Source organism: Sinocyclocheilus anshuiensis, unplaced genomic scaffold (assembly GCF_001515605.1).
Source record: "Sinocyclocheilus anshuiensis isolate Anshui unplaced genomic scaffold, SAMN03320099.WGS_v1.1 scaffold2567, whole genome shotgun sequence".
NCBI classification, from domain to species: domain Eukaryota; kingdom Metazoa; phylum Chordata; class Actinopteri; order Cypriniformes; family Cyprinidae; genus Sinocyclocheilus; species Sinocyclocheilus anshuiensis.
Genome location: NW_015558740.1, coordinates 177,485 through 194,465, shown reverse-complemented (window position 1 = coordinate 194,465; position 16,981 = coordinate 177,485). Strand labels below are relative to the sequence as shown.

Below are 16,981 nucleotides of genomic sequence, written 5' to 3'. Positions count from 1 at the left end.
GCGTTGCGTCGCACCATGTCTTTAAAATTCAAATACTTTTTCTATGAGTGTAGGCACACCGGTGGCGCCATTCGGTGTCTGTCCGCGGCGCCCAGCTACGTCATGTTATACTTGTAAGAATTGTTCTAGACATGCCGAAAATTTGACACTACAGCACAGCAGCTCTTCTTCTTCGTTTTCTCTGATGCACTAACTCTGCAGCAGCACTTCTTCTTCATCGTCTCGTCTGATGCACTCACTCAACCAAGCGTTCTAACCACAACCTCGCCCCTCCCCACCCCCCAACCATTCGAATTTCTGTAGGCGGGAATTATTTGTAATGATATTCCAATGAGCCGCTTTGTGATATCACAAAGCCCGGAAAACGAACGCTGTAGTCCAAACGAGCCGTTCGTTGTAGTTCTTGAAAAGGGATTTTTAAAAAACGAAATATCTCCCTTTGGAGTGGACTTTGAGATTTGTAACTTTCTAGATCTTTTTTATGCCCAAACATACACACTACACACTGACTAAAATTAAAAAAGTGAAAAAGCATAATAGGACCCCTTTAATATTTTGTGCAGTTTTGTTCTCATGCAAATTTATGTTGAGTTAAAGTTTAGATATCTTTACAGGAAATTATGTTGAAGATGCTGATCAAGAATATATATACCGTATTGGCCCAAATATAAGACGACCCTGATTGTAAGACGACCCCCCTTTTTCCAGATGTACCTTTTGGAAAAAGGCTTTTTTAAAACCAAATCTTGCTTTTTCTCAGTAAAACACATTTTATCACATATTTTAATTTTACATTTAGGCTATCCATCGGATAGTAGCCTACCAAAATCTTATTAACAGTAGAAGTTAAATCTTACTGTAGTCTTCAAATCTGGGTACTGTCTTACGTTTTAAAATCACAAAGAGAGTTTGGTCCCATCAGGCTAACGTGACAGTCACGACTCATGCAGCTGTAAGGTTTTCTTTTTCTTTTGTTTTTACTCGCGATCTTTACAACACGCATTACATTACGTATTTCATGGCACACTCGTTTTATGCGTATTTGGCGCCACCTATTGTTGTGGGTGTATTATTGACATGTCAAAATCTAGACCCTGAATATAAGACGACCGCGTTTTTTCAGATGTATTTCCAAGAAAAAAACTATATATCGTCTTATATTCGGGTCAATACGGTATATATTTTTTTTTTACAGTGCTTAGCATGAAGCATGAAAAGATGAAACATGAAAATGGTAGCATTACCATGAGATGGGAAACAATGTAGGGTAGGATTTGATTTTATATGGAAGTCGTTTGAGAGGTAGCACAAGTTATATTTTGCTGAATCATTTTAAGATTCTTTTCATTGGAATAATGTGCACTAATGAATCAATGAGACCAGGAACATGATTTCATGTTGACTTTAAATCCTTGTCTCACCATTACACACTTAACTGGCCCTCAGTTGCTGTGTGTGCACACACACACAATATCTTAAGATTCATGAGCAAATACGAGCTGCTCGACCTTGATGACATTGGCAGCTATTCAGAGAGACTGATCCTGATCTCGTGCAGACTAAACGTTTGGCCAAGAGATGTGTTAATATCCTTTCTCATCAGGACATTCCTCACAGTGATGATTGTTCACCCTGTGGATATAGTGCATACATGTGTGTGTGTGTGTGTGCGTGGGTACATGAAGAAAGCATGTGTGTGCGTGTGTGTGTGTGAGAGAGAGAGAGAGAGAGATGGATGATCCTGCAGCACCGGCACCAGTCGGGCGGGCTGTTGGAGGTGAGGACACTAACATACGGTCAGACGTGACGCTGTGTCTGACTCCAGCCACCCAGCGCCGTGTCTCATTGCTCAGTGACAGCAAAGGAGAATTTCTTTAAAAGCTCCTCAATGTTTGTGCATCAGCAGAGAAAGGCAACGTTATTGAATTGCTCCCCAAGACCTTGTTCTGCATTTGGTAATAAAACTCTTGCCTTGATGTGTTTGGCATGAAAAGCGTCTCATCTCCTAATGCACCAGTAACCCATCACCTGCCGAACCGATGCTGTTTCACTTTACTGATCAGAGATTATTTCAGGACAGATCTCGAATTCCCAATTTTTAGCCATAAATAATAATTTCAACTTCCTGTTAGAAGGATTTAGAATACATCCTCATTTCACTTCATTAATACTTGCAATTAGAAGGTCAGATATTTTAATTTGTCAGTGTGTTCATAGTTTTTATTATACTATTTATACTGATACCATATTAATTCTGAATACATTGGCTTTTATTATCTGAGCAATATAATATTTATTTATAATACAAACACTTATGCGTTTTGTTTTAGTGCACCCAATCAAACAGATCTTTTACTGAAAAGAAAGAAAGTTTTGCCTTTACTTTGATTTGGGTGGCTGGTTCATTTTGTCATGCTTTAGAACAGGGGTGCCCAACCCTGCTCCTGGCGATCGACTGTCCTGCAAAGTTTAGCTCCAACTCTAATCAAACACACCTGCCTTTAATTTTTAAGTGATCCCGAAGACCTTAATTAGTTGCTTCAGGTGTGTTTGATTAGGGTTGGAGCTGAACTTTGCGGGACAGTCGATCGCCAGGAGCAGGGTTGGGCACCCCTGCTTTAGAATTTTCTGTTATTCTCCTTTTTTTCATTGTTGTTGTCATTATACCGTATAGACATACCATTTCCCTTCAGTATGTAGATTTTATCTTTATATTCTCAATATTAACACTGTAACACGGTCCACTGAAAAAAAAAACCTGAAGCCTTTGTGGGTAGCTTATTTTTAGGAGTAACTTTCAGAAACGAACACATCAGTGTCCTTCTTCACTAGTACATCTAGTGCAGACATGTAAAGTAAGGTTAATAGTTGATCTCTATAGGTGCTGAACAGTGAGATGTCTATTTCACATCACAGCTGTCACTAAATTGTGTTTGGAAACATGTAAACCTTCCTTTTATAAGTAGCGTGGATGACTTTTTCTTTAGTTGTTGCTGGTATGTCCAGCAGGACGTTAACATCTGTCCATAAAATGACAGTCCATTTCCTTTTCTGTGAGAGTGAGGGATCATGGCTGTTGACCTGACCTTATGACCCTACACACATACACACACCCTCGTGTACATTTGAATCCCAGCCTAATGGCAGTGAGACGTGGGACAGCTTAACAGGCCTGAGGGGACGTAAACCCCCCTGTGTCTGCCTCATTTACCCCTGCGGGGGCTTGAAGCCACGTGTTGTGTGGTCACTAATCCCAGCTCATCTGATAATGGAAAAAATCATCAGCCCACATCAGTGTTTGAGGGCTTAGTTAATGCTAGTGGAAAGCAATGTGTATGTTTGAGTGCATAAAAGAGTGAGTTTGAACGTCATCATTTAAAGATATTATACTGTAAAAACTTACATAGACAGTAACAATGTCAAGGATGAGTCTGAATGTGACTAATCTGTTAAACAGATGACGTCTCTCTGGGTTAACTCACTAGATTTGGAGACTCTCTTGAAAGCTGTCAAGTTATGTTCCACCCCAAAATCAAAATAAAGTAATTGTATTGCACTAGGACTATTAAGACAGATTTTAGGAAAGTTTTTCATGACAGTTAAGCACATTTTAACTCTCAAAAACGTTCAATACTGTAAAGCAAAAATAAATAAATAATAACATTTAAAATTTTAATTTAAGCTGATAAGATAAGAAAATTTGTTGTATTATACTAATGGAAATCTGATGATAATTGTCATAATTGACAAATCAGAAAGCGTTAAAGTAATGAGAATTTGTGGGGGGACCTTATTGTCATGAAAATATAAAATGCAAAATACTCCATAAGACTGAAAAAACAAAAAAAAAAGGGCTTAATTTTTTTAATGCCGAATATAATTTCTTGTTTTTCTTGAGTGTTTTTGAAACTGAATATTTTGAAATTCACCCAAACACAAAACTTTAATTTTTTAGAGATTTAGTTTCAAGGTGCCTTAATTTATTAACCTGTTTCATCCTGTACATGCTAAATGTAATATGTTAAATCATTCAGCCATTTGATATATCACTTTTACACTTCCATATTATATAATGGCTTTAAACATGAATCACACTATGTCAACTGTGAAATTGGCTTCATTTTGAGATCACTAAAGCGAATGAATCTAATGGCAATGAAGGACTAGTAATGAACGACTTGAACTACATAATAGTGACAAAAAAACAGTTAATTAGAGAAGCCCTTGTTCTTATATGGTGTGTTAGCACAATTGACGTGTAAAGAAAAAGCACGCTGGTTTCCGGTGTGGCTGCAGTATTCCCTGTGGAGTCTGTTCCTCATGCAGTATTTATTGGTCCTGGTCCTGGCGATCTCTCGGCCCCTGAGTCAGCGTTCCTGCAGCATGTAGAGGCAAATGTGATTATAGAACAGTAAAGGGCAGACTGAATGTATACCAACATTACTCAAACAAATCAATTTAGCCTTTAAAAATCAGCTCTGTGATTTAAAAACAGGCATTTGATTGAATGATGCTTTGAGGGGCTCATGAAACGTTTCCATTCATGTTTTATTCTCATTTATTATCAGCAGCACAGAAGCCTTTTGGAGAAAAGATAATATTTAAAATCTAATAACTGTGGTAATTCCTTGTGTAAGTTTGAACATCTACCAATAATCTTTTAAAATGCATACATGCCTATATTTAAAAAAAAAAAAAAAACTATTTTGTGAAAAGTTTCAGCAGTACACCTCAAATTTCATTGATTTGTAATATAACATGAAATACAGTACAACTGGGAAGTGTCCTGTGATGTGATTATATTTCATCTAAAGCTATTTTAAACAGGAGTTTGTGAATTATTGTTTAATTATTATGCTGCAGTTTTTATGGGCTCGTATTAGAATAGGTATTTTGAATATTTGTAATTTTAAAAATGAATTTGTTGCATGACAGTGCTACTACTAAAAACCAAAATATCATTAAAAAAGGTAAAAAAAACAAACAAACACATTTTACACATAAATTTTAAATCTGAAATCTAAAAAAAAAGTATGTGGACACATTATGCATCAACTACCCATGCATATACGTATATCAACATTATATCTGCCATCACCCACCCTGCCTTCTAGATATCAGTAACAGTTATTAGCTTTTGAAAAAAAAAAACATATTACTCGACCACTAATAGAAACAATAGCAGCATATTCCCCTAAGAAACAGCCCATCAATGTGTGTGATACAACTCTATCCTCGTCCACAGCAGAATCAATGGCAGAAAGATAAGTGAATGAGAGAGAGAGAGAGACTGTCTCATTCGCTGCTGTTCTTCCTAATTGGATCAAGCGCAGACTTGCCCGACTCTGCTCAATGTTCATAGTGCGAGAGGATCAAGACAGCAGACACAGCGAGAGACAGAACGTGTGTGTTGGTGTGATGGATAAGGAGAGGGAGAAAGAGGAGGGGTGAAAGAAGGGGTGTGTGTAATCCTCACTCCTATCTACTCATCCTTCCGTTTGGTTCTGTGCTCAAGTCTTTACTGACCGCTCTAAAGAGTCGGCGCTTTGATCGGACATGCACCTGCTGCTTTCGGATGCTTCAGCCATTTTCGGCAGCGGCTGGCAGAGCGTGACAGCATGAACTGCAGCCCAGGCGTGCCAGCCCCCTCCTCCAGCCCTGCCCCCAGGTGAGTGCTGCGCTCTCTCCGGGACTCTCTGAGGCGGGATCCACCCTCGGGCGGCCTCACACGCCTGTCTCCGGAGCGTATGCCTTATTCGTAGACTTGCTGCCTGTGTTTTTCTTCCTGCTCTGTTGGAGACCGTGAGAACGAACCAGGGCGACAGAAATTAGAGCCACGTAAGTCTTCCTCTTTAGTAACGAGGTTAGGCAGTTGAGCATCGTGTCCGAGTCCCTTCCCCCTCGCTGGTGATCTGATAATGGAAAGAACACTTTACGAGGCAGCATGCCTGCCGCAGCATTAGAGGAGGTCTGTGCAGCTGCTTCTGAGAGACAGAACGAGGGGGAGAGATGAAGTCAGAAGCGGCGGAGGACGTCTCTGCCGGACTTGCATCTCAAGAGGCTCCTTCGGATGCCTTGTCTGAGGTCGCCACGAAAGAGACGCCCGAGGAAGCGGAGGAGGACGTGGCAGGGGGTAGCGATAGCTCCGAGCGTGCTCCTCTGGGATGCGTGCCTTTGCCTGTGGCTGCATGCTGCGTGTGCCTCGATCTGGAGCGGGTGAGTAACTGCATCCGCTCGGAAAAAATCTGCATCCTGCCCATCCTGGCCTGCTTGCTAAGTCTGGCTCTCTGCACCGCCGGCCTCAAGTGGGTCTTTGTGGACAAGATCTTTGAATACGAGCCACCGACCCACCTTGATCTCAAGCGCATCGGACAGGATCCTATAATCAATTCAGACTTCACTCAGAATTCTGCATCAGTCTCACCTTCCACGGTCACCCCGACGACTCCGTCTGTCCCAGGACAGCCCAAGATCTTTGTGGAAGGGGACTCCACAGCCAAAACCTTTGAGGTGCACTCATCAAAGGTGCCAGTTTTTACGCCCACTGCAGCAGTGACTGTTCACACAAACTCTGTGTCTCCACCCAGCCCCAAGAGCACCTTCAAACCCCTCCAGAATGGCACTGCAAACCAGTATCCATCACAAACTCTGGAATCTAATGATATTGTTCCAAAGACCTGTAAGTACAATCTGTGTTCATGTCATAGAGGCACTTTGAGATCATCAAATTTATTTGACTGCACATGCATATTAAAATTTTAGGTCTAGGTCTAGTTACAGCTCAAAATAGGTCTCTGCATTGAATGATGAAAATGGTTATGTAAACCCCTGTCAGTACAGTTTGTCCATTCATACAGGATCAAAGAAAATTAATTGTTTATACATTAAAGCAATGCTTCATAGTGAGGTAAGAACCGGATGTGAGTGCTTTTGTGTGGCATGTTAGTTCAAAGCAGACGTGTTGTATCTTACTCCTGTGACTAAGCCCTGGAAGTATAACTAATTGAGATGGGCGTTGATAGTGACGCAGACGACCCTTTGAAGCTTCTTGACGATTGTTGTGTAAAATCTAAACACTACTACCGGTTACCTGCCCACGAGTTACATCAGACCCCAGTCACGGCACATAAGTGCATGATAATACAGCAGTGCTGCAGTGAGAGGAGGACACTTCCTATTGGCTCTGCTCCGTTTCAAGGTCAGAGTCTCCACAAAGACTAGCCGATACCCTTCCAGAGAAAGGTGATCATCAGTAATACCACCTGCTTTCCACTGTGACTTTGAGAGCTTGAAGAATTACAAAGGCTGGAGGACTGCCAGACTTCCACTTTTGGATCTCTGATCTCCCTCCCTTTTTTTTTTCTCCTGTTTGTTCTTGTAGCTCTGACACTTTTTTCAGTGTGCAGTGATGCACCATCATCCTGCAAGAAGTTTCCTTAAGTCAGTCTGATAATAATGCTGCACATGTATCTGCAGGTCAGAGCTCATTATCATGCAGATATTATTGATTTATTTCAGCCGAGCCCTTCAGTTCTCTGAGACTGAGATTTTCACTTAAATCCTTTCAAAGGATTGGATTATTTCACCTCACCTGTTAAAGTTTAAGACGGCTGCTTGTGTTAAATACCGAGCAATTACAGAATCAAGATCTCCCAGGTGTCTGTTAGGAGATCTTAAGTAAACCCATTACACGAAAAACCTTGCACTTCTAGCTTACTTGTAACTGAGAAATATTTGTAACAGAGAACTCACCCTAGTCGGGCTGAACATCACATTTATTGTGATGTGAATGAAAACAGAGCTATGCAGGACTACTATACCTTTATTTAATTTGTTTTTTCTTTATTGATTTTTTTTGTGTGTGTGTGTCAGCTGGACGCATTACTTCTTCGATGTACAGCACAGTCCAACCCACTGAAGGCACTGTACATCTGTCCCTCATAGCTTCGTTCATGTTAAATTAAGATTATTCTGACCAGACTTCATTTCTGCTCAGACCGGATATGGTGGGCACCTTGACCACAGCCAGAGCTCTTCAATGACTCGATCTTCATAACCTCACTTACCCTCAACATTTTGCTCAATTTAGCTGCAGATGCACACTTTGCTTGAATCAAGTGCTGCTGGGAAGCTCAAAGATCCTCCCACTGCGAGCACTGTGATCAATTGTCCAGGCCTGAAATGGAAATGCAATCGTTTGTGTTAGGAATTTCAGCCTAAATCAATAACAGACAGCAGATCAGCTGACTAGCAAGGTAGCTGTAATCAATGTGATTCTGGCAGAGAGAGAATCAGAATATTATGAGAGACAACTGCATCATGGACACGTTCTGTATATGTGATGCATACATATTCTGTACATACAGTGCAACTGACAACATCATGTATTGCATTAGTACATTATTGTACTAGTACATTACATGTAGCCTCACTCAAAAGCATATGATTCCCAAACTGAGATGGAATTTTGCTGGTTCAGAGGTAGTACTGATCTCTCAATGAGAGTTTATATTATTGATGTGAGTAGACAATGAGCAGATAGCTGGTTGTAACTTGAAAATAGTGAATTTGTAAATTTCATGTGCCAAGCTGCACTTGTATGTAGGTTGCTTTTCTAGAGTATGTTACGGCTGTAATGGTTGTAAATACTGGAGATACATATGTGGACCAACCCAGTATTGCTGCCTCACTGTTTTAGTATTATTGTGAGTTTTGCATTGTATGAGCATCTTAGGTTGCTAAATGTTTCTTTGGAGATTATTAAAGTTCTTGGTGTTTCTTTAAAGGTTTTTAGATCAGTGTGTTGGTGTCTGGGTTCTTCAAAACACCAGTACATAGATGATTCTCTAAAGAACTTGAGAGTAAAAAGTTCTTTGTGGAGCTTCAAGCAAGTGACTGTAAGTCACTGGCCTCATAGCTTCATCAGTCTGCTTGTGACCTTTCATGTAGTTCAACATCAGAGCTCCCTACTGACCTGTGTTATAGATAGGCAGTGGTATCTATCTTAGATCTTGTATATTTTGAGATGTCTTGCATGAATGACCTGACTCCTATCTTACTGCAGTATCTCAGTGGGACTAAAGCCAAAAATCGGACTTGGCCATTTTTTTATTTTTATTTTTTTTTTACAATGCTGAATATATTGATGTCCTGTGTGGTAACAGCACTACAGTAGCAAGTTTTTCCTGTGGAAGATTAGTGTTCAGAGGCGTTATAGCTTAAATGACTGGGTCCCCTGTCACTTCTTTGTGGACTGGATTCTGCATCTTATTTTTTATTAAATGTAAGGAAATCCAGGTGTAGCCTTCATAAAGGTTTACAAACACTAAATCTGTGCTCTTCTGTGATATAGGATTCATGAGCATGCTAGCTTATGCGAACAGACAGTGAAATGGTGCATAGCACTAAGTAGTACATGATAGTAAACATACATAAGCCATAGGTCTCTATCCTGTAAAACATGCTGCTCATAAATGCACAGCACTGTGAACTCATTAAATAATGTATAAATAACTTCCCATGGACTTCTGAGCTGATGGCTTTATCGATCAGTGCTGTACATGTTCATACTATTGCCATCAGGATCTAAAAACACAGTGTAGATGATTTATTACTTAAGCAAGGAAAATGACTCAGAAGAAGCTTCTTTCTGGAGTGTTCTGTGATTTTGTTCTTAATTGGTTAATTTATCCATTTTTTGGATTCCACTTACTGTTGTTTCCACTTTATCCTTTTTAATTAACAAATAATCTGTGAAGCTGTACATTTCATAATTGGGTCTGTTCTCTTGCTGCTTTTGTTCAGTGTAATGAGGTTCATGCAGAGTTCATGCCCCGCTTTCAGTAGATGAGTTCCACCCATCCTCTAATAATGAATGTTTTCAATGTCTTATGGATTGTTTTTCATCTTAGCTAGATGGCAAAGGTTTCACTTTTTTAATTGCAGCCACTGTTGTAAGTGTCCAATTTACCATGTGATGAAAATACCACTTTTCTTTCCTTCGGATAGAAAACGCACTGTCATAGTGCTTCTTAACTGATTTCAAGGATCCATTTTACATAAACATATACATAACAAAAATGTCCTAATGTCCTACTTTTATCATTGAATTCATAATCCCAACATTATGCAAACATATTAACGTGACTGAATGTAGGAGAACTATATGCCTTTTTACCTGTGCACACAAAAATGTGAATTAACAGTGAGGATAATGATAATGTGTTGTAATAGCATGCAGCATGTAAGCGTACATCATCTTTTATTAGCCGTCTCTTAGGCGTTTCCTGTCCCATGAGGCCCATCGCCACATGGTTTGAAATGTTCATGAAGCTCATAAAGTCTCTGCAAGACTCAAACAACACCAAGGACACGGCAAAAATGGGTTCTTTTTCTTCATCAGACGCGTTGCATTATCTTAGAGGAGCTGTGTTGAATTTATCCTTACATGAAGGTAAAGTTAGGTTAATCAGGGCAATGCACATCTCATTGATCACAGTGTGTTCCATTACTACACCAAACCCAAATCTAAATTCAAACAGTGTATGGAGATGTGATTGTGAAATGGAGCCATGGGTTGATGAATTCATTATTGTAATGGAGAGAGACCAGCTGAGGCAAACATCTCTGATTTAATTATGCTGGAATGAAGTGACATCTGGCAGTTATGAGGAAGGTAACGGTGCCGTTCTGAACAGAATCCTCTAATGGCCCGACATGTTCGATCCAGCGACTCAGCACATAAATAAAAGTCATTTGAGTCAACTGCTTCTGCCTCACAAATGTCCTTGCATTAGATTTTAGGTGAAAGTTTTTCATCTACATCATTTGCACATTTATATGTGAATTAATAATTCATAATGCTTTTTACTTTATATAAATTTGTGTGATCTTTGCGTCATAATGAGTCATTTTATGGTGGATTTCACTGTGTTTCTCAATGCACATCATTTTGGTTTTCAATGTCTTGTGAAGCCTTTAGTATCTGCAGAGGAAAATAAATCTGTCCATATGTTGTTTGGCCTTCTGCAGGCCCTGGATTGATTGCAGGAAGTTTTCCTGAAACTTAATGAATATGCAGATATCGCAAGTGTCTTTTCATGACCTTGTTTGGTGGAAGGTAACAGGGTTTGAATGGATATGATACACTCCTGAGAACAGACCTCCCTTGAGTCTCTGCTGCATAATGATATTGGTGAGATGCACATCAGTCTTATATTACAATGCACATGGACAAGGTCAGCGAGACAGGAAACACTACGCCAGCAGCGACTGTCATGATGGCGACTATTCATTTCATTGCATATTATCTAGAAAAAATAAAGTTCATGGAGCAGAAATAGTGCTTGCTAACAGAGAGATTTTAGAAATGAGTGTGTGTGTGCAGTCTGACTGTCCCACATTGTCTGCTGCGTCTGTGAATCAGTGTGTGTCTGTGGAGAGCTGAGCTGGGTTTGCCTAATGATCACCTTCAGAGTCTCATTAACGCCACACACAAACACATTTTGTTTCCTGGCCATGTACATACTGTGCCAAAGAGTGACATGCATGTGAGAGTGTTGTGTGTTTGTGTGTCTGTCAGCTCTGGAGATTGTGTGGAAATAACATTCCCCTCCCTGCAGCGGCTGATTTCCCAGCCGTCCACATAACACACATCTTTCTGTGTGTTTTTCCTCTTCTGAGAGTAAGCAGCATATAATGAGCTTTTGAATGCTAATGAGCCGACTTCTGAGAATAGACAAAAACCTCCCATCATGCTTCTTTCCTGATTATTGCATGATGACCTTTGATGTGTGTCCTTCATATGCTTTAAAGACACCTCATTTATTCCTCTTATTATACAGTGACCACAAAATATTTACATTACCCACACAGTTAGATACCTTACACTACCTACACTTTACAAAGAAAACATTTGACAAAAAAAAACATAAATAGAAAAGTTTATTCGGTTTGAAATGATAAAACAATTGTCACTTTTCACTGTTTGTGGAACATGTTCATTGGACACCTGTGTGAACTTCCTACATCCACTAAAAATCACAAAAAAAATTAATTACAAATACATTTAAATACATGACACATGTTTCAATAGATTTCAGTAGAAATTACATTAATATTTTAGTTTACCATAAATACTTTGGCAGTATTTGGCAGTATCCTGCTTATATGGGGAAAAAAAGTCAAAGTCAAAAATGCACTCAGCTAATTGCATTTAATATAAATGTTAAATATATTACATATTTAATTGCATTTAAAGGGGTCATATGATGCTGCTAAAAAGAACATTATTTTGTGTATTTGGTGTAATGAAATGTGTTTATGCGGTTTAAAGTTAAAAAAACACATTATTTTCCACATACTGTATATTATTGTTTCTCCTCTATGCCCCGCCTTTTTGAAACGCGTCGATTTTTACAAAGCTCATCGGTCTGAAAAGCGAGGTGTGCTGTGATTGGCCAGCTATCCAATGCGTTGTGATTGGCCGAATACCTCAAGTGTGTGACGGAAATGTTACGCCCCTCACATACTGTTGATGCCTTGTCCCTCCTGGCTGCAGCGTCAACAAAACTACAGTGAGACTAAAAGTTACGCCTTTTGAACACGCCGTGAACATTTGGGCGACGTTATGCAAATCTTCCCACATAGTGAGGTAGATATGTGGGGGCGTGTTAGAACGAGCCGTTTTAGGTAGGTGTGGCTGACTCTGAACTTTTATAAAGAATATCTCTTTGGATTTGAGACTTTAGTCTTTGCAACTTTACAGATCTTCTTTATGCACCAAGAGCTTGTAACACTCCAAAGAGAAAGGAAAAATTGAAATCGCATCATATGACCCCTTTAACATGCAATTAAGTATCCAAAAGCACTGCATCCAGTTCATACTATTCCTTTAAAGTGTATTATTTCTGTAAGTGCTTGATCTGGTGCAGTGTTTGGAGCAATACCAACATATGTATATAATAATAAATATTTATAAGCAACCAGACTTTTTTAATATGCTGGTTCAAGCACCAAGACAAAAGCCCTAATGAGCAGAAAGGCTGGCAAAAAGCACACTGCATACTTCCATCTGAAATTGGAGATTAGTGCTGGAACGCTGGAGTGCTGAGACTGAACCACTCATGGTCTGAATATCTGTGTGTCCACTGAACAGCTGCTCACTGGATAAAAATGAGCATTGTCATTGTGAGATTGTAAGTGAGATGTGCTGGTGTGATTGTGATGTTGCAGGACATGTGCCTCTCATGATGTTGCATTTGTTTGTCCTTTCTGCTTCAACAGCTCAGAGTGAAGATCTGAAACCCCATAGAGAACAACACACACACACACACACACACACACCCCTGAGCACAGTGACCTTCTCCGTGTCATTCAGTGTGTCTACACTAGGGATGGGAAGATCCCCCGATTCTCTCGGTGCATCGGCATAAAAAGTTAACGATGCGATGCATCGGTATAAAAAGTGTGCATCGGCTACAAGTTGTCATTTATATCGCGATGTATCGTTTCTAACATATTTGCATCGGTAAAAACCGATTCATTTATATATATTTACTAGTGAATGTGCTATACTTTTATTATTTAGAAAGTGACCAATAATCTGTGACCAATATTTTATATGTAGATTGATTTCTCCTCTCTAAACTGTTTCTCAAGCACGTTCTCTCATCACCGCTGCTGCTGTGTGAATATGATGCATCCAGTTAAAATGTAGTCATTTTCTTTATTATTTATTTTCATTTTTAATTCAGTGATTTTAACTTTTAATTTAGTTAGTTTAATGCTTTAAAGAGCAATTTTAGATTGTGATGTTCTAATGTTCTGCTATCTGTTCTGCAAACTATAAAACTATGTTAAATTTGCTTTATGAACCAAATCATTTGACAATGAGTCAGACTAACTGAAATAAGCCTGGCTTATTTGGTTAATTTGTTTTATGAAACAGGCCTCGAGGCATTAAAAGTGATCATATTTTCTCCATTACATCATATTGCATCGAATTGCATTGTGTTGAATCGAATCGAAATTGGATCCCACTGCATCGTAATAGGGGTGAATCATATCGCATCGCATCGGTAGCTGCTTCATATGTATCTTTAATGTATCGTATCGTTGGCTATGCATCGAGATGCGTATCGTATTGGCCTGAGTCATGAGATGCACATCCCTAGTCTACACACGTAATGTTCATTGACTGAGTTTGAAAATATGACACAAGCTCATTTATTTATTTCTTTATGTGAATCAGCACTTCTGTCAGGTTTTTTTTTTTTTTGTATGTGTTTTTCTCATTGTCATGGTTGACTTACTGAATTTAATTGTCTTTCCCGAGTAGATGTGTGTAATTGCATTAGTATCAGAAAGTAATATAAAAAAGCATATGCTTTACTATTGGGACGTACAGAACAAAAAGAGATCCCTGTTTTCAGGAGAGTGTATACATTTATATAATGAAGTATATATTTCCCTCTTCAGATAAATCATATTGTATATCAGACATCAGCAGTGATGTAGTGTCTTGTTACACTGGGTTATTTGTTACCATAGTTGGTTACCACAATATAGTCCATTCTTTCCTTGGACTGTCTGTTGTGAAATGTCCAGCAATGATAGAGACACTGAATTGTTATGCTATGTCATATCAGTAAACTTATGGCAGTTAAATGTGGCTGAATTTTTTTCATTGCATAATGGGATCACCTTATCCATGAAGAATATATGAAATGTTGCCCCAAATTTAAGCCAGACTGAGATGTCTTAGAAGGTAGCATAAGTTTTCTTCCTAGAATTTGTTGTGTGCCAGCTGGTGCCCAAAAAAGTGACCTACTTTAGGTAGCCGTAAGGCTCAAGGAATCATGGGTAGCTGTTCTTCAGCAACATCTTGACTATTCTCAACCTTCACATAACCAATTGGCCATTGCAACCATAATAAAATGTCAATTTTGCCAATAATTATTATATTTTTTTCTCTTTTCTCTTTGTTTTGATTGGCTGCAATGCAAACCAGTTGCATCATCAGTCTAACAGACTATAATATATGCAATAAGTGGTAAAGCTAATTTGGCTAATGCCTATACTGTGTGAACATTGCTTATCTATTTAATATTCATAGAATGACCTGCTTTTTATGCATGTTTAAGAGTCTTAAAAGCAGCATAAAATCAAACTGTCTCAGGATCCCACAACAGGTTCAGATCTGTAGCATTAATCAGAAATGAGCTTCAAGCATTTATCAGAAATGAGTTTCATGCTAATGCCCAATGTGCATAATAGTGTGAATATAGTTTAATCTTGCTCAACTTCTGTAATCTTTCTTTCCCAGTTCTGTCAGTTCATCTTGTGCTGACAACTTTAAATTCTGTGAAATGGAAAGCTGTTAGAAGTGTAGTTAGTGTGAAGACTTTTGCTTAAACAGGAACACATTATTTGCACTCCACAAAAACAGCTTCTAAAAACAGCAGCACCTACATTCACTTCACCTGCCAGTTTTTCTCTCTCTCTAGGCTAGTTAGGAGGTACGATCTGTATGTGGTCTCTAAAGGTCTCTAGTCTAGATCAGGCTACCTGCAGCTTTGCAAAAATCATCCATTACTAGACCAGCAAGTTCATGCACATGTGATTTAAGAGCTACTTTTTACAGATTCCTCATCTTTTCACTATGTCTTAATAGTGAAGCAATTAACAGAATCTAGTGGTTACAAAAGTGTATTTCAAGGGTACAGTACTTCTTTTGACCTGTCTCCACAGTATGATCATCAGTCTGTCCTTCTGCACAGCTCAGGTGCGACTAATTATTTTGAAGATGTTGGAAACAAAAGGGTTTTCTTCACACCATCTGTCCCATAATCCCAGTGGTGTGCATGCTGAGGCCTTGGCAGGAGAGTAATTAACTGATCATATGACAAAAAAAAACAGACCTTTCCCCACCTGCTTTGCATTCAACCTCCAGGAGCAAGATATGACCTCACACACTCTGTATATTTTGCTCTTATCTCAGAGTACCTTACCTGTGCTTTTCAGACTTTACTTTATTAGTGCTCAAGTTGAGTATCACTATATTGTATTTACATTTACATTTAGACATTTAGCAGACGCTTTTATCCAAAGCGACTTATAAATGAGGACAAATGGCAGCAATCAAAATCGACAAAAGAGCAATGATATGCAAGTGCTATAACAAGTCTCAGTTAGCTTAATGCAGTACACATAGCAAGGTTTTTTTTAAATCATATAATAAATAAAAAGAAAACAGACAGAATAGAAAAAGAATAGAGCAAACTAGTGTTAGAGGCCTTTTTTGCTTTTGTTAGTCAGAAGTCAGAAAGTCAGAATTATAATTGTATAATAAATAAAAAGAAAACAGATAGAATGCAAAAAGATTAGAGAAGCAAGTGTTAGTTTTTTGTTTTTTTAAGAAAACAAGCAGTTAGTAAATAAATAGTGCAAGTCTAAAAGGGGCAAGTTTTTTTATTTTTTTTTATTTTTTATAAAGAATAGAATTAGAATTCAGAGTGTGTTTTTAGCCGATTCTTGAAGATGCTCGGACTGAGTTGGGCAGGTCATTCCCCCAGGAGGGAACATTTAAAAGTCAGAGAAAGTGATTTTGTGCCTCTTTGGGATGGCACAATAAAGCGCCGGGGCACATAACTCTGAAGTAATGAATTTAGGTAAAGGGGTGCAGAGCCAGTGGTGGTTTTGTAGGCAAACATTAATTCCTTGAATTTTATGCGAGCAGCTATTGGTAGCCAGTGCAAATTGATCAACAGAGGTGTGACGTGCATTCTTTTCGGCTCGATCCAGCAAGATAAGTATTGAAGATTTTGGAGTCTGCTCTTGTCAGTCTTAGGGCTTCAACAACAGCAGTCTCGGTTGAATGTCCACTTCTGAAACCAGACTGGTTGCTGTCGAGGAGGTTGTTCTGTGTGAGAAAGGCAGAGACTTGGTTGAACACAGCTCGTTCAAGTGTTTTTGCAATTAA

General features: G+C 38.9%; 1 protein-coding gene across 6 annotated transcripts in view; it reads left to right on the top strand.

The window, feature by feature from the left end:
* Positions 1-16,981, top strand: part of LOC107681480 (pro-neuregulin-1, membrane-bound isoform-like) — a 52,110-nt gene that overhangs the window by 15,804 nt on the left and 19,325 nt on the right. For 3 of the 6 annotated variants that reach the window (XM_016477785.1, XM_016477783.1, XM_016477786.1), the window contains exon 1: positions 4,981-6,679. The exons of the other annotated variants lie outside the window; for them this stretch is intronic. In XM_016477785.1, coding sequence (XP_016333271.1) covers positions 6,010-6,679 — 670 coding nt within the window. In that variant the 5' untranslated portion in view covers positions 4,981-6,009. Of the gene's footprint in view, positions 1-4,980; positions 6,680-16,981 lie in introns of those variants that run through there. 6 annotated transcript variants of the gene reach the window in all.